This window comes from Lutra lutra, chromosome 8 (assembly GCF_902655055.1).
Source record: "Lutra lutra chromosome 8, mLutLut1.2, whole genome shotgun sequence".
In the NCBI taxonomy this organism is placed as follows: Eukaryota; Metazoa; Chordata; class Mammalia; order Carnivora; family Mustelidae; genus Lutra; species Lutra lutra.
Genome location: NC_062285.1, coordinates 68,130,649 through 68,149,915, shown reverse-complemented (window position 1 = coordinate 68,149,915; position 19,267 = coordinate 68,130,649). Strand labels below are relative to the sequence as shown.

At 37.4% G+C, this 19,267-nt stretch overlaps 1 protein-coding gene across 17 annotated transcripts in view; it reads right to left on the bottom strand.

The window, feature by feature from the left end:
- The window catches only part of KIF21A (kinesin family member 21A), a 151,459-nt gene that overhangs the window by 80,509 nt on the left and 51,683 nt on the right, over window positions 1-19,267 (bottom strand). The window contains exon 1 of one of the 17 annotated variants that reach the window (XM_047740902.1): window positions 6,023-6,042. The exons of the other annotated variants lie outside the window; for them this stretch is intronic. Within the exon in view, the coding sequence (XP_047596858.1) occupies window positions 6,023-6,027 (5 nt within the window). The 5' untranslated portion in view covers window positions 6,028-6,042. Of the gene's footprint in view, window positions 1-6,022; window positions 6,043-19,267 lie in introns of those variants that run through there. 17 annotated transcript variants of the gene reach the window in all.

Genomic DNA, 19,267 nt, shown 5'->3' with positions numbered 1-19,267 from the left:
GATCATTATGATAGACGTTGTCCTTACTCTTGAATTAAATTTGATTAAATGCTAGTGACAAGAATGTTGACAAATAACTAACCAATGATTTGTAGTTACTGAAGGGATATTGTTTTAAGTACATAAATACTTGTGCAGTCACCAGTGTTTTGTTTTGTCCCTAAATTATAAGAGTAGCAATAACACCATTCATTAACCTAAGTCCAAACATTGTGGCAATCAAGCCAGTAATTTTTTTCCTTCAGTATTTTATTTAAATTCAAGTTAGTTAACATATAGTGTAGTATTAGTTTCAGGGGTAGAATTTCGTGATTCATCACTCACATAAAACACCCAGTATTCATCACAACAAATGCCCCCGCAATGCTCATTACCCATTTAAGTCATCCCCCCCGCAACACCCCTCCAACAACCCTCAGTTGGTGCCCTATAGTTAAGAGCCCCTTATAGTTTGCCTTCCTCTGTTTTTATCTTACTGTATTTTTCCTTCCCTTCCCCTATGTTCATGTTTTGTTTTGTTTTTAAGGTTTTATTTATTTGACAGAGAGAGAACACAAGCAGAAGGAGCAGCAGAGGGAGAGGGAGAAGCAGGCTTCATGATGAGCTGAGAGCCCGATGTTGGGCTTGATCCCAGAACCCTCTGATCATGAACTGAGCTGAAGACAGACACTTTTTTTTTTTTTTAAGATTTTATTCATTTATTTGGCCGAGAGAGATCACAAGTAGGCAGAGAGACAGGCATAGAGAGAGGGGAAGCAGCCTCCCCGCTAAGCGGAGAGCCCGATGCAGGGCTCAATTCCAGGACCCTGAGATCATGACCTAAGCCGAAGGCAGAGGCTTAACCCGCTGAGCCACTCAGGCACCCCTGAAGACAGACACTTAACCAACTGAGCCACCAAGCACCCCATCCTTATGCTCATTTGTTTCTTAAATTCCACATAGGAGTGAAATCATTTGGTATTTCTCTTTCTCTGACTGACTTTATTTCCCTTAGCATAATACCCTCTAGTTCCATCCAAACCTATATTTTTAAACACATGTAGTTTTAGTACCTTCCAGACTTTTTCTTACACCCTCATTCTCGTATCCCTCTGTCCCTGTTTAATTAAAGGCAACATAAGAAATAAACCTTTCTTTTACTAGTTGGTCAAGATATTTTTATTTTTCCCCATAAACAGAAAGGAAATAATACACAAATGTCTCCCTTTTTGCATTTGGCTATTGTTAATCCCTTACACTGTCAGAATACACTGTTGTCCTTAACCTACAGTTTCGAAAATGTGACAAATTTTCCATTACCTAAATGTCTTTGCAAATGGTCTCTTCTTTTTTTGCTTGAGTTATGCTGATCTCATCCCCATGAGATTGTGGTAGCTCTCCAGTTAACTCATTAATCTGACCTGATTCCCACTTTGTGTAGCTCTTTTACTTACAGCTATCTGTAACTAGCCCACTTGGCACCTTGTTAACATCTTTGTTCTTCTTACACGACACCAATAAATCTGTTCCCTGTTCAGATCCTTTGCCCTTTTTATTCTTATTTGTCAGTTTTGGGATGATCATTATATGGGGTTGCTACTTACTAGTGTTCAATCTGCTATCTTACTGTTAATTATATCTTACAAATTTCTTCCCTTCCATTTCTTAAAAATTAGGACAACTGGGGCACCTGGGTCGCTCAGCAGGTTAAGCGTCTGCGTATGGCTCAGGTCATGATCTCAGAGTCCTGGGATTGAACCCCACATCAGGCTCCCTGCTCAGCAGAGAGCCTGCTTCTCCCTCTCCCTCTGCCTGCAGCTCCCCCTGCTTGTATGCTTTCTCTCTCTCTCTCTCTCTCTGTCAAATAAATAAATAAAAATCTTTAAAAAAATTTTTTATAAAAAAATAAAAATCAGTACAACTATCACACTGCCACCACAAATGAGCCACCAGGGTTCCTGGTCTCTTTTTTGATTCTCCCCTAGTTCATTCCAGTTAGTAGACAAACATTAAGAAAGGACCTACCCAACTTTAATCCTCTATCTTTTGTTCTAGAAGAAAAGTTTCTGACACATCATAGGAACTCATACACCATTTGTGGCCTTGCTGAATCCTTTTCCTAAGAGATCAGCATGGCATAAATAATAAGTAACACAGGTCCACAAAAAGAAATTTCCCTTCCTGAGATGGATCTTTAATTACAGTGATAATTGATGAGAAGAAAGGTATCTTTCCAAGACATTAAAGAAAGAAAAAACTCAGTAATTCCATTAAAGAGATTAATTCTATAAAAAGCTTAAGAACAATAAAGCACAGCACTGTGTACCTGGGACCAGGAAGTAAACACTTCTATGAAGGGAAGAGATGGAAAGACGTTCACTTTTTAATCCATTAATGACGAATCACTTTTAAAAATTACTCAGAAATCCCATCCTAATCTGTATAATTAGCTACATATCCTACTGCCTCATCTCTTGAGGTCCACCTGACTCAAGTTCTTAGCACTCAGGAACACCAAAAGATATGCATTAATGTTCAGTGCTGCGATTCCTAGACTAACCAACTCAGTTTCTGGCTTGCAATGCCACTTAGGAAAACAAAGATTTGTTTCCCTCAAGTACAGTTCCCCACTGGCTAATAAGGGAAATAAGGGGGGGGGGAGAACGATGGGACACTGAATTCCTCTGACTTCCACTCATGTCTCATACTTTTTCATCCTCCTGATTCAACTGTGGACACTGCACACTGAAAGAAATTCTCTCTTAAGTGAGGAAGCTACTACCTTTCATAGGGGAAAGCATTATATGCCACTTTTTTTGCTAAGAACCAGCCAGATGTTCAGAGAACTGCATTGAAATAGTACACAAGGCTGACCAAAAGAAAAGAAAGCAGCCAAATTCTGGATTTAAAGAAAAGTCTAATCCTCTACATCACTGTAATTAATACTTCTAGAAACTCTGGGCTTTCTTGTTTAGCCTCTCTCCCAGAAATAGAAAAACCTCTACTCCAACTGAGGGAGTAAGGAAAAAGGGTATATTAAGTGATGACATGACTCATCCACCTCTTGTCCAAAGTGGCCATCAAATTTCTGTTGTTGCTGATGGCTATACATGGTGGCATGGCTATAACCCAAGACCATCAGAAAACTTCACCGAGTCAACAAATCCCTACTAAATGTCAAACAATGTGTAAAGCAAGGACTTTAAAAACAAAAATAAAGACCTTGAGAAAGGTAGCCATGGGAGAGGGAGGAAAAAAAAAAAAAGAGAGCCAGAAGAAAATTAAGTATGTGCTCAATGGAATATTACATACAAAGGAGAAATGGAATAAAGATTAGTCAGAGGAGAGTGGGATAGTTACAGGAAAAGCTTCAGCAGGAAATTATATTTGACCTAGATTTTTGAAAGGTGATTAGAATTTTCCAGGCAGAGAAGAGAGTAAAGGTCAGTTCAGGCAAAGAAAAGGCAAAGATACATGAAGTACATTTGTTCCTGGTTGTAACACAGTTCTTTGAGGAGAAGCACCAGGATAATAAAAGTTGCTAGAACTTAGGCATGTTTTATGTTAGGACATCATATAAGTAGGCATCCCAATCAAAACATTATCTTCTAAAATGTACACTGTAGTCTCTGCAAGATGAAAGATGCCACACAAAAGCCATACTAGATCTCTGCCAAAATTCTTTTTGCTTCTTCATCCATTTCCACCATGCCCTGTGCCCCAGGAGACTGAACTTCCATAAGCTACAATAATGAGCTTCTTTCCTTTAGGTTTCCAGTGGCGACTAGCAGTGAGAGGTACCAGTAAGACATTGTACAGCAGGAATGAGGTCAAGGTATTCATTCTCCTGGTTCCTTTCCTGCCAGGTCCTGTTGGTGGGCCATGTCCCTTTACCAAAGGCCACAACTCCCTATCAAGACATCTACATCTGTTGCTCATATCAGAGTACTGTCCCTTAGAGTCTCCTCAATGTAGTCCATCCTCCACCATAATTTCCCTAATCGTTTTGTCTGAATGTATCATCTGTTTCCTGCCAAGACCCTGACCAATCAGGATTAGTCCCTGAAAATGGCAACAACTCTTTTTTTAGTACTACTACTGTGAAACCATTCCCTTCACTCCCAGTCCTGATACCAATATTGACCTAGAATATAAAACCATCAAGGTCCCTACAATTCTCCAGCCCTTCACAAGCAAGTCACTGATGCAAACTCCTTCCTAGGAAGAGCTGGGGTTTGAGATATATGTAATGGATTTTAAATATGTAACAAGTAGTAACTAAGTTTAAAAAGCATTATCTTGGAATTAACTTTGAGAGCTATCTTACAGAACTAGGTTTTTTTTTTTTTTTAAGATTTTATTTATTTATTTATTTATTTATTTATCAGAGAGAGTGAGCAAAAGCAGGGGGAGCAGCAGACAGACAGAAAAACAGGCAGAGGGAGAAGCAGGCTCCCCGCTGAGCAAGGAATCCAATATGGGACTCAGAACCCAGGACCCAACCCCGGGATCATGATCTGAGCCAAAGGCAGGCACCTAACCAACTAAGTCACCCAGGCGTTCTCAAACTTTTTTAAAAAATTTAATCTTACAATTTAAAAGATTTAATTAACACTTCACTTTTGTTTTTAAAACTTGAAGAAAAGGTGGAAGATGACTCAAAAGGGTAAGACTGAAGAGAAAAATCAATCTCAGAATCAGAGTTGTGATAACCAGATAATATTTCAACTCTCATTCTGAGATCATTAAGTTTCTTTTCTCATTATATTCCATGCCAGTTATATATAGAATTTTCAATAATCTTACTAGAAAGTTCTTTCCAAATGAAGCCCTACCTGTTTCTGGGGAAAAGTGGGGATCTCCTTCTATGATTGATAATACTGTATGTGTATTCTATGAGATAAACTATATTATGACTATAATGACAGCAACACATCCTCAATTACAATCATTCTAATGGAAGGGGAAAAAACTTGTCACTTCAGCTCTGCTTCTTAGAAATAGAAATAATATTTTATTAAGCATAAATGATGTACAAATTAAGATTCTTGTTTAGGGGTGCCTGGCTGGCTTAGCTGGTAGAGAATGCAACTCTTGACCTTAGGGTCATAAGTTTGAGCCCCATGTAGGTTCTAAACTAATGAACATAAGTGGTTGATACCAATTTTTAGTATCAAGAAAAAGTCCTATCACAAACACTAAAATAAGCCATAATTCTGTCATCTCCCAATAAATCCAAAGTGACAGGTCAAAGCCAAGACAAGGAACACATATTTTTGTAAGGAAAGTGTAGTAGGTAGAAATTTAATATGATCCCTAGTGATCCCTTAAGTGTGTTGGAAACTATGAATATGAAGGGATATCATTTCCAATTCATTTACTAGCTAGTTGATATGGAATTAATCAAAGAGAAATCATCGTGGGTGGGTCTGATCTAATCAGGCAGGTGAGCCTTTAAAAGAAGGTGAAACATCAAAGAGACAGACTCCTGCTGGAACAAAGGAAAAAAGCAAATAATCAAGTCATCAACTACCTACAGAAAAGGATGCTTTTAGGAGGTGAGTAACCAGACAACAATTAGCAAGAAAATGGGACCTCAATAGTACAACCACAAAAAAACTGAATTCTGCCCCAGCCTGAAAGAGCTTAGAAGACATGAGCCCCAAATGAAGACTGCAGCCCTGACACCTTCATTATAGCCTAATTAGACCTGAGCAGAGAATCCAGCTAAGCTGTGATTAGAATCTTGATCCATGAAAACTGAGGTATAATAAACATGTGTTATTTTAAGTTGCTAAATCTGTAATAATTTGTTATATAGCAACAGAACACTAATAAAGAAGGATACCTTATACTCTTTCCTACCCAAAATTCTATTGCTTTAGGATCATAATAATTAAAACTACTGCTATGCTAATTTTAAATTCAGAATAGTCAGATGAGTGACATCCACATATTATAATGAAAATAATAAATAAGTCAAAGAAGCCTCACTCATGATACCATTAATCTATCTGCTTTTTTGGGAAAAAAATGAACTTACCCCATTTCTAAGTTACAAATCTCCAACTATGTTTCTTTAAGCTTAATTTTTTACTTCAGAATCTCTGAATCAAATGTTTGACAATATCCTGTATTTCCTATAGTCTTAAAATAAAAATAAATGTGGTAAGTATAAGGAAAAACAATTCCAAATAGAAACATGGTTTCCGGGGCGCCTGGGTGGTTCAGTGGGTTAAGCCTCTGCCTTCAGCTCAGGTCATGTTCTCAGGGTCCTGGGATAGAGCCCCACATTGGGGTCTTGTGATCTCTGTGTCAAAAAAAATAAATAAAATCTTTAAAAAAAAAAAAAGCATGGTTTCCTTCCAAGTATAATATTCTCTGACCTTCAATTCAGAAGCAATTATAAGACTAAGGACTTTATATTCTCTATGCTTCTTTTCTTCTTTTTATTTAAATTATTTAATTATCATATTTATATTACTAGCTTCACAGGTAGAAATTAGTGATTGTCAGTTGTATATAACACCCAGCACTCCTTCCATCAAGTGCCCTCCTTAATGCCCATCACCCAATTATCCCATCCCCCACCCACCTCCCCTCTCTATGCTTCTTAGATGATAGTTAACCTGAGTTCTCACAATTCTCTTTCTGTTACATTTTCTACTATGAAATTGGGATACTTTTGTTCTGGTAGTGGCCATTGCTGCCTATGGGCACAAACTACGGCAACAGAGAAAGAGAATAGGTTATGCCCTATGGCAGGCTGAATAATGGTCCAAATTCCCAGAACCTTACATGGTAAAAGAGACTAGAGATGCAATTACATTAAGGATGTTGAGATTATCCTGGATTATTAAGGTGACCTGATATAATCACAAGTGCCCTTATAAGAAGCATAAAAAGGGTGATTTGCTACAGCAGAGGAATGTCAAAATGACACAGTGTGGGAAATACTGACCAGTCATTGCTGGTGTTGAACAAGAAGTAAGGGATAAAAAGCCAAAGAATGTAAGCAACTCATAGACACTAGAAAAAGCAGAGAGTCTTCCCTTGAGCCTTCAGAAAGAATGCAATCCTACCAAACCATTAGGACTTCTGACCTCCAAAACCATAAGATAATAAATTTGTGGGGTTTTTTAACATTTTATTTTTAAGTAATCTCTACACCCCAACATGGAGCACAAACTCACAACACTGAGATCAAGAGTTGTATGCTTCAGGGCACCTGAGTGGCTCAGTGGGTTAAGCCTCTGCCTTCAGCTCAGGTCATGATCTCAGGGTCCTGGGATCAAGTCCCGTATCGGGCTCTCTGCTCATCAGAGAGCCTGCTTCCCTCTCTCTCTGCCTGCCTCTCTGACTACTTGTGATTTCTCTCTCTGTGTGTCAAATAAATAAATAAAATCTTTAAAAAAAAAAAAAAGAGTTGTATGCTTCATCAACTGAGCCAGCCAGGCACCCCATTTGTGTTTTTTTCAGCCACTACATTTGTGGTAGTTTATTACAGCAGCAACACAAAACTAGTATAGGGCCTTTAGCTTCATATAAAAACATGAGTCATAGTTAGGGTGACCATAAAATCTTACTGTCCAAACTTTTGAAAGTGAAAGGAATACTATGAATAATCATACCAGGACAACATTCATAAATTAGGACTGTAGTAGGAAAACAGATTTATGATCAGCCTAGACAAGGTACAGTCAAATTATAGGTGTACACTTTGCCTTAAAAATGAAGAAAAGTCTTTTTAGGCATTAATCCATCAAAAAACAGATGGCTTGCCTTAGGAGGTTGGGAGGTACCCACAATGCCTACTAACAACAGATAAAGTAGTACATGTTCTCAAACCTGGTTCGTGGCAGAATCACCTGGTATGTTTCAGTGTGTTTATTTATTTTGTTATGTTTTTAATTCACATTGTAAGTCCCATCCAGGACCTACTGAATCAGAATTTCCAAAGGTGGGGAGCCCAAAATTTGTATTTTCAATTAAGTTTCCAAATGATTCTAACACAATGCTTACCTAGCACCAAACTTTGGGAGCAATGATGAGCAGTGATATTTATATTTTATTTGGTAGCAGACAGACCCTCTCACCCTAGGCCTCTCATATACATACATAATAATGTCATTCCTTCTACCACCGACTTTTCTCCCAAACACAATCTTAGTCTTAAAGCCCAATATCCAAAACATAAAAAATAAATTCACTCCAAGTAGAGGTACCCCAGGGATTCCTCACCAGTAGGCTCCCCACCCACAATAGCCCATAAGGGCTATGAACTCCATGAACTCCAGGGCTCCTCTGAGAATAGGCCTGTGAAAACAAAGTCCCCACATTATTGGAAGTAAGTAGTTTCAAGGTATCCACCATTTTTTATAACTACTCAGAAACAACTGTCTTTTAAAATATATATTCTGAGTTTGTCTCTAATATATTAAGTTTGGCTTTGTCTTCCAACTTTGTAATAAATAGCCTTTCCTGGTTTCAGGTCCTCCGCCTGAGGGTACTTCAAGTTGGTGATTAGGGTGAAGAACCTAACATCACTCTCTTTAAAACACAGCATATTCAGCTCCTTATTTATAAGACTTTATTTTATAAAGAAAGAGGTAGTTGGGGTTCAAAAAAGTTTGAAAACCTTTGTTATAGAGGAAATTCCTGCATATAGTAAGATAAACTATATAATCCTAAAGTTCCCTTAAGCATCAGCTCTAAAATTATAAAACTTCATATTGTGGTGATTCTAAGAACAATTACAGGTAATCTGATTGCCAATAAAATAAAAACATGATGAGTGATACTTGAGAGAGGGCAAATCTACCAATGTCTCTAAACTTCCAATCACCTGTAATTAAGAAAAAAAGGACTATAGTCAAAAGAGAAATTTTTATCAGATTCAGCAGATTTAGGGTTTTTTTTAAATTATCATATAATGTATTATTTGTTTCAGGGGTATAAGTCTGTGATTCATCAGTCTTACACACTTCACAGAACTCACCATAGCACATACCCTCCTCAGTGACCATCACCCAGCCACCCCATCCCTCCCACCCCCCTCCACTCCAGCAACCCTCAGTTTGTTTCCTAAGGTTAACAATCTCTTATGGTTTGTCTCCCTCTCTGGTTTCATCTTGTTTTGTTTTTCCCTCCCTTCCCCTATGATCCTCCATCTTGTTTCTCAAATTCCTCATATCAGAGAGATCATATGATAATTGTCTTTCTCTGACTGACTTATTTCCCTTAGCATAATACCCTCTAGTTCCATCCACATCATTGCAAATGGCAAGCGCAGCCTTAGATTTTTTTTAATTATTTTCATACTGTACCTATCGACTGAATTGTGTCCTTCCCAAAATTCATATGCCAAAGCCCTACCCCCTAATGTGATGGTATTTGGAAGTGGGGCCCTTGGAGGTAATTAAGTTTAAATGAAGTATGAAGGTGGAGCTCCCACAATGGGATTAGTGTCCTTCATAAAAAGAGAAAGAGAGAACAAAGCTCTCTTTCTTTTTGCTGACCATGTGAAGACACAGAGAAGATGGCTATCTGAAAGCCAGGAAGTGGGACTTCCACCAGCACCTCGGACTTGGGCTTTCCAGCCTCCAGAACTGTGGGAAATAAACATCTGTTGTTTAAGCCACCCAGTCTGCAGTATCTAGTTATAGCAGCCTAAGCTGACTAAAACACCAGATTCACTCTATGAAATAACTCTGATATCTTCAATTATCATGCTTGCTAAGTGCTATGAGGCAGGACTAATCATGAAAGAGTGTGACTGGGACTCAGGATATAAATACACACTTTTTTTTAAAGTAAAATTAACTAATTAATTTTAAAAACAAATAAATTTTAAAAATAAAAATTTAAAGATTTTAATTTTTTTAATTTTTAAAAACTTAAATTTTAAAATTGTTTAAATTAAAATCAATAAATTAAAATTAAAAAAGTAAAGTAATTTTAGCAGTCCCCCCAAATAAACAGTTAACAAACCACAGTTTCCTAAAGATTTTTATTTATTTATTTGTCAGACAGAGAGAGCGAGCACAGGCAGGCAGAGTGGCAGGCAGAGGCAGAGGGAGAAGCATTCTCCCTGCCGAGCAAGGAGCCCGATGTGGGACTCGATTCCAGGACACTGGGATCATGACCTGAGCCGCAGGCAGCGGCTTAACCAACTGAGCCACCCAGGCGTCCCTACAAACCATAGTTTTCTAAACATTCACACACACCATACATGGAATGAAATTACCTATCAATGAAATTGTCTTTCAAGTTAAATTCTATACGTTGGCTTCACTTTTTACAGATTGTCTTTTGGAAAGTTAGCTGAAGATCATTCTTTCATAGAGCTTTATACTTTTTCATTAAGTATCAGCAATGAAGCATGCAAATTGCATCCCCCCATACAATTTTCACCAGTGTATCTATTACCTTTATTTTTTTTTAAATGGGAAAAACGAGAGGGCATAGAAGAGATCCAAAAGAAGTGAAAAGATCTCTGGCAAGTGGGCAAGGGCAGGTATCTAGGAAAGCTGGCTCTCTCTGAGACATTTTAACCCATGAATATAATAGAGACACATTAGAGAACAGAGTATCTTTATGGATGCACAGAATGCACTTAATCTTCTTCCTGAATTTAAGGTCAGAAAAAATAGCTAAATCTCATCCATTAGCATGGATAGTAAATGAACTGGGAACTACATTTGTGCATTTTGAGGAAACAATCTAAATGTTAGGAATTGAATAAAAATGTTGTTAGAGATTTTTGAACCACAATGAGCTAGCTCTCTAAACCATTAACTTTCCCCTCTCTACAAAGATCTAATATCTATAAATAGATTAGGAAGACTCCCACTTTATCAACAAAATGGTGTACTAAATAAGAGAGATGTGAAGCTAACTATAAGAATTAAATGTTTCCAGAAAACAGAAAGCCTCCTAAAGTTGATTCAATTTAACATAATTTATTGCATAAATTATTTTCTATACCTTTCTATATAAGATACATGCTAGGCACTGGAGGAGAAATAAAGATGAATAAACTTGGTTTCTGACACCTAGGGTTTTACCACCTAATGTAAGAAATGAGGCAAATACAAAAATAACTGTAATTCAACATTATAAACTATCAAATACCATAAGAGACTTACAGCATAACTTCTCAAATTTTTATACATGAATTACATGGGGGAAATTATAAAAATAGAGACGTTGATGTTGAAAATGTGGGTGAGAGATGAGACTGTATTTCTAATAGCTATAAGTGATGCTGAAGCAGGACTCTTGTGTTTCAAAGCCTTACAGTAAAATGGGTAGAAGACATTGACCCAAGTTAGTAAAGGAAAGAAAGGACAGTCATGACAGGGAGGGAGAATACAGTATTAAGGGGTCTCTTGAGTAGGTAGGATTTTAATGAAAAAGAAATGTAAAATGAATGAACCAAAGAAACATGTGCTTTTCTACTAATAGAGTGTTTCTCACTTAAAATAAATCCTACTAATGATTATTAGATCTATTATTTCCAAAGAGCCATCTTGTATCACATGTAGAGATACAACACAATTCTATTCAAGTGTCAGTGAAGGAGGTAGCCATGAAAATGACTGGTACCAATAGCCCTATTTTTTTTATATTTCATCACTGGTTGTTAATGAGTGTAAATAAAGCATTTAGTGTGAGTTTTATAATCCAACTACCCAAGTCCTCAACTATTTCATGCACATCCCAGAGGTATTCATCAATATAAAAGACCCAGAAAAAATAAAATCTTCCTGAAGTGTCAACTTCATATTTGGTAAACTTAATAAGTACTTTAAACATTTTTATATTAAAAGCAGGCATATTTCTAGAATATGCAGATGAAATGGAATAAAATACAATATTTATACTGATTTTGTACATAAAATTTGAGAACTCCCTCAAAGAAATCTCCCATATGAGAGAACACGACACATTTTCTCTCTCCGTAGTTAGGGGGAACCTTGGTGGAAATGCCTGATGTTCAATGCTACTTTAGGTCTACTCTGTGCTTCATACCTCATCAAGTATTAATAAAGGAAAAGAAATCTCCAGGAGAAGAAATAAATTTTTAAGCACACAGTCTCAAATGTAATGCACATGGATATATCCACTGTAGCCCCTGAAAGGCAAACTGCAGACTAAATTGTTATAAAGGCAGTTAAATTTATATATCAAGCAGTCAGGTATAGATGCCAAGTAATTACCTTATCCAACTATTAATTTTTGACACAGTGATAAAGGTTTTTTGGTTTTTGATTGGTTTGGGTTTTGGTCTTCTACTTGCTCTTTAAGATCCAAATTACAGTCTACATTTTGTGGCATAAACTGTTAACAGCAATCTAAAATCTATTCTCCCCCTTTTTCCTTATTAGTGAACTATTTTACTACTAATGAAATTTTTATCTGGATACTTTGCACACTTTAACCATCCTTGCAGCTAGATGTGGTTGTAAGTTCTGGTTAATGTGAACAATAAGGTCTTAAATGGAAGAGATGGGCCTTCCCTTCTTTTCTTCCTTTCTCACAGGCTAGAATGCAGAAGTGGTGGTGGTGCACCATCTTGGATCATGTGGAGAAGGGCACTCAAAGGATGGTGGAGGACAAAATAGAATAATCCTGGATTCCTAACACAACAGAACTTGGCTTTGGTCTGCTTATGCCCAGGCTATAATGTGGATGAGAAGTAACCTCTCTTTTGATTAACCCCTTATAATTCAGGGTCTTTTTTAGAGCACCTAAACCCATGTCCTAACTAATGTAGAACTTGATGGCCACTCTAGCAGAATCCATGGTATATAGTACTGACCTGGAGGCTGAACAGCAGATGGTAAGGAAACAGCAAGAAGAAAAGGAGCTAACTCTTGCTATGCCACAGCAAAACATTTAGTCAAACTGCCACCTTAAAAGTACTACCAAGGGGCGCCAGGGTGGCTCAGTCAGTTAAGCGTCTGACACTTGGTTTTGGCTCAGGTCATGATCTCAGGGTCGTGGGATCAAGCTCTGCATCGGGCTGTGCACTCAGAGAGGAGTCTGTTTGAGAGTCTCTCTTTCTCCCTTTGCCCCTCTTCCCTCTCTCTTTTTCTCTCTCAAATAATAAATAAATACATCTGTAAAAAAAAAAATGCTAACCAAGTCTCTAGCTTGAATGAAATGACTGGAAAAAGTCAGAATGTTAGTAAGTACTAAGTCTTACTGCTTTCAACAAAATCCTTCAAGAGATGTAAGTTCAGCCTAAACAACAGAGTATCACAGTACAAAGCATATGTGGAAGGCAATTCAGCTCTCCAGAAGAAAGTTCACAGGGCGCCTGGGTGGCTCAGTTGGTTAAATGACTGCCTTTGGCTCAGGTCATGATCCCAGGGTTTTGGGATCAAGTGCCATATCGGGCTCCCTGCTCAGCGGGGAGCCTGCCTCTCTCTCTCTCCCTCTCTCTGTCAAATAAATAACTAAAATCGTTTTTGAAAAAAAGAAAAAAGAAAAAGAAAGAAAGAAAGTTCGTACCACCTGTAGCTTGAAATCTAAATTGACTGAGTGTGGTAAAGTGGGGCTTCCTAGGGTTTAAGAGCCAAATTCTTTTATATTCCAAATAAAATCAGATAAAACATGAGTTTTGGAAGATATAGCCTAAGCTGATATAAACCTAGGAATCAAGAGTTTACAGCCAGACAATGAGAGCCAGCATAGCAATCAAGAAGATACTAAGGATCACACCTTCCTAAACCTCAAGATAACTGTATTTGATTTAGAAACTGCAGGATTTACGGAACACAAAAGCCAACAATTAAAATCTAATATTCTCAGCTAGGAAACAAACAAACAGACTAAATGTACATAATTATGTCTTGATTAATGTTTGGCTATAGTTACTTCTACTTGGAACTAATGAGTGCAAATAGGCAGAAAATCCAATATGTTTTTGAGGGTATATATTACACACACATAAATACCTGGACTGTAAAAGCCTATAATTGCTCAATCCAAAAACAACCCTTTGGGCTTCTTTACCTTCACCAGCAAGAAGCCAGCTTGGAAAGTCATCCATCCCCAAGCAAAGGGTCTACTTTTCAATGCCTGCTTTAGATCTGGCCATGAAGAACAACAGACAATAAAGAATCTCTCAAAGGACAAAGCCAGAAACCTTGGAGAACAGTGATTTCCTCCCCAAGGGCAGGAGGACAAGCTTGCCAGGAGGACTAACAAAGAACTTTTTCTACTACCAAACTACACACAGGATTTAACTGTTGCTGAGTGACTATTGGGTTTCCAGTCTTCCTCTTTTCCAAATGGAGTGTCTTATCCTGTTTCTCCTCTACCACTATCTTCTGGATGTGTTACCCTGCCTTGACTGTACTATTGTATGTTAGACGTGCATTTGGACACTGAGCAGATGGTAGATAAACTAGCTTTCAGATCACGTGCACCAACCGTAAGAAATAATATGAGAGCCTGAGAGAAAGGGCTTCACATCATCCAGGTATAATAAACTATGAGATGGAGGACACTTGGAGAGGAAGTGGACATTTTTCGTAGCTGGGAGAGAGAGTGCATGTAGCAGAAACTGTTAGCTAATATCCCAAAAATCCACGTTTTCCTTTTTCATAGCAATAGGAATTTTAGCTGGAGTATATGGCATCCTACATTGCCTGGTCCATTTGCGTAGTAGCAAAGGCTACTACCTATGGTGATACGATTGAGTTCTAACTAAAAAAAGGCAAAAAACAAACAAACAAAAAAACAAATAAAATTTGGTAAGTGCTACTTCCAAGGTCAGTCCCTTAAAAGGAAGGAGTATGTCATCCCTCTTCTGCTTCTTCCTGGGATATAAAGGTGGTGGATTCCATCCATAGACATGAGACCAATATCCTCTAGATAACAAAGTGAAAGGATAGAAAAAGCCTGGGTCCCCAACACTGTGCAGAGTCCTTGTTAACCCTGAACTAGCATAATAATTCCTATCTTATTTAAACAACTGATGTTTTGGATCTTTGTTATAGCAGTCAAGTCTATATCCTAACTCACACATGCTTATAAAACTATGACAAAGAACTTTTCAATTAATGTATAGATAGGTATAGAGACACAGAGAATAATTTTAAAACCCTATTCCAACTAAACTGCTGACTAATTTAGATTGTGACTCACTATGGGAATTCTGTGATTCTGTGTTTTGTAAAACCACTGGCTAGAAGATAAAAATGGTAGTTAAAATACAATGCTAAATTACCACTTACTTTTAAAAAATTAGGAAAACTCTAAACATACTGAAACCTCACTGAAATGAAATGCATTCTTTAATGGAAATTTAAATGCATTCTTTAATGGAAATTTAAAAATTCCCAAATGTTATAATTCAATGTATTCTTAGCACAGTAAGAATACACTGAATTATAACATTTGGGAATTTTTAAACTAATTCATTAAGATGACATTTCTTAATATGTAAATTTTGCCTTACTACATATGTGTTTTGGAGTTGATTAAAATTAAGACTTCAACCGGGGCGCCTGGGTGGCTCAGTGGGTTAAGCCGCTGCCTTCGGCTCAGGTCATGATCCCAGGTCCTGGGTTCAAGCCCCACATCGGGCTTTCTGCTCGGCAGGGAGCCTGCTTCCTCCTCTCTCTCTGCCTGCCTCTCTGCCTACTTGTGATTTCTCTCTGTCAAATAAATAAATTAAAAAAGAAAAAAATCTTAAAAAAAAAAAAATTAAGACTTCAACCATTTGAGTTAAAATCCATTCAATTAAAAAAAATTAACTTCAAATGAAAAAAAACTATCATACAGGTTAACATTAATTTAGTTACTCAATACTTAGTTACTTAATATTTATCCAGTAAATACTTATATACATATTGATGTCTCCTGAATGTCCAAGAAGAAAAATAGTTAATTTAATAATGTATATGTGTTTACTGTTGCATAGTTCACATAACACTTTACATGTATCAGGCCTCCCAGCAGCCGCCTAGGTGGGTGAACAACAGAAACGCAGTACGGCAGGCGGCAAATGCTGACCAATGAAAGATAAGAGACAGGAAGAAGAAACAGAAAAATTAATCTCCATTCCTCTCTCCAGAAGACTGCTCTGAAATGAATGTTTTCATATGGCTTATCCAGAGACAAACCAACCTGGTGACATGACCATATTTACAACTGAATAAAAGTGCACATTTTGCTGTCCCATTTTCTCCTGCTTCATTTTTTTTTCCCTCCTCACATTAGCTCTTCTTCAATTGTACTCCTGGTAGCGTATTAACTCCTAGACTTTGCCCCAGGCTCTGTTGTCTAGGAAACACAGGTTAAAATAGGCAGCATTAAACTAATGGAGGCATCTTTTTGATACTTTCCCCAAAGGAATGAGAGAAGACACAGAGCATTTTAACTATCACTGTACTTGCAGTGGAATAAGGAAAAAGGGAACTAATACAGGTTGAGCATTTACAGTGTGCCTAGCACTGTACTGAGTTTTCATGTTATTTCATATAATCTCATTTAATCTTCCCAATATGCCATTCAACTTTATCAAGGAAAAACAAGGAAATACAGCAGTGGCTGAGCTTTTAATGTGTTAACACTGAGCCCAGCACAGCAGTACAAGCATCACAGCTTGGATTCAGTCTAGTAGCGAGCCAGATCCGTTCCCTGTTCAGGCGTAGTCCAGCTCTAGAGTATCTACAGTATGTAACCAATCTGCAGGAAATCCGTTAGCCCTCCCTGCCTCTTCATTCTGAATGCTTGGTTTCATCTTTTTTCATTTCACCATTCAGATGCTAATCAAAGTGCGGGGACAGCCAAGGAGCACTTCTCCTAAGCCAATTTTTCCGTAAATGTGGCACAGCCTGCTATACGGATGTCAACTCCATGTCAAATGTCACAATCTATTTGCCTTTCTTTAAGCAAAACAACTGCTGAATTTCAGCTAAATTCAAACTTTATTACCTTTAAGCAGATCTGTAAAGAAATTGCAAGAATTCTATCCAAGCAGTCCTCCTGTAAAGTAAACCTATTTACATACAATTATAGATAAATAAGATACTGGCTTACATATTTGCTAATTGTGCTTTTTCTGTATGCATTTTGCAGTCAAAGAGTATTGATATACCTAAAAAGTGTTGGTATCCAAATTAACGGAAATACAAAGATTCCACAGATTTACAGAAGAATCACAAACACTTACATGACATATATTATGTGCCAGGCAGTGTGTTTTACATGCTTTACATTTGTTAACTGGTTCAACCTCAAGACTTGAAAAGACCTTAAAGACATGTAAGTTCAATGGCCAACTACTACTTAAATCTCCTCCATGATTTTGTCATTGGAATATAGTTTGTTGACCAGAAGAGCTCATACATTGAAATCAGGAGACCCCGATCTACCATTTATTCATCAGGTAGTTGATTTGGTAAACTGATTTGTATGGCACTTTCGAATGTCATTTCCTTTGATACTCACAATGACCTTACATGGAGTTATGGCTCCTGAATCTTTACCACCGTCTCAATCTCTTTCCTGAGTTCTAGGCCCATCAAGTTACCCAGATGTCCTATAGACACCTCAAACTCAACATGACCAATACTATTCATACTGTCTTCACCACACCTTTGCTCTTCTGACACTAACCTCTACTTCTATTAATGAGAAATTCCAGAGTCATCCTAGATTCCTTCCTTCCCACACCTACTTCACATCTAATCCATTATGAAATTCTGTTCATTTTGTCTGCATAAAGCCTTTGAAACCATCATCTCTATTTTAACTGTACCTGTCTCGTTCAGGTGAATGTCATTTCTCACCTGGACGATACCAACAATCTTCTCACTGCCCCCAGTCAGCCCATCTCCCTAGCCTATGCCTTTTACACACTTTAAACTGTCTTCTACATGACTGCCTCTTAAAATTCTCAGTGCAAGATGCTCAATTTTCCTATTTAAAATATCTTAATAGCACCACACCAGGGGGGGATTGTGAGGGATGGGCAAAATAGGTGAAGGGGATTAAGAGGTATAAAGTTCCATGTAAAAATAAGTAAGTCATGGGGGTGAAAAGTCCCTCACAGGCAATACAGTCAATGACACTGTAATAACTCTGTATATTGACAGACAGTAATACACTCATGGTGAGCACTGCATAGTGTATAGAGTTGTTCAATCACCATGTGGTAGCCTGAAACTACTGTAATATTGTATGTCAACTATACTTCAATTTTTAAAAAAAAAAAAGGCATTCCCCAACCCATTTATTTCCACTCTCCAATGCTTCAGGCTCTCTTTCTCCATTGCTTTAAAGATGTTCTGTCTTCTGCCTGAAATGCCCATCTTTAGGCACCCATCCTACCCACTCTCTTCTTGACCAGCATCATTTCCTCTAGGAGGTCAGTCCTAAGGGTTAATGCCCCTTTCTCTGTGTTTCCATAGCACTTTTACCAGAGCTAACTGTCTAGTTGTTACTTTTCTCCATGATACCATGAGATCCTCAAGAGCAGAAAAGGTCTTCATCTTTTATCTTCAGTACAAAGCAATAGTTGATACTCAATAAAAATAATTAAATAAATGTACAATTCAATAACTCATCCTACTAAATAAAACTTTACATTTTTATATCCCTAAGGGAGAGACAATACTTTCCCTTGAATCATGAATTAAAATGGTAAAAGAATAGAGCAACTGTATGGATAGACACATACATACACATGTGCACTAAATTATTTGAGAAAACCTAAAAGAGTGTTTATTCTAACTCCTTCATTTTTACAGAGAAGAAAATTCAAGCCAGGAGAGTCTAAGAGACTTGCGCAAGATCTCAAAACTGGAAACTTATCCTAGTTCAGGAACAGGTTACTTCTGTAATTTGCTCCTAATTTGGGGGAATTTGTGCTCATTACATTTAGAATGTCATTGAGGGCCTCCTAGTTAAGTATGAGTAAGATAATGAGTACATTTTTTTCCTAACTAATAAACACAATAAGCAAGGGTTGATATGATAAAAATATAATCTTAAAACAACTTAAAAATTATAAATTAGATTCTTGGAAAGGTGATACATATTTGCCATATAGCTGCAAAGTCATTATCCTAGAGACAACTAATAGGGGGTATATTTATTCTTATTGGTGATGTAACAAATCACCACAAACTCTGTGGCTTATAGCAACACAAATTTATCGTCTTATAGTTTTGTAGGTCAGAAATCCAAAATGTGTCTCACTAAGCTAAAACCTAAGCACCGGCAGAGCTGCATTCCTTTCTGGAGGCTCTACAGGAGAACCAATTTC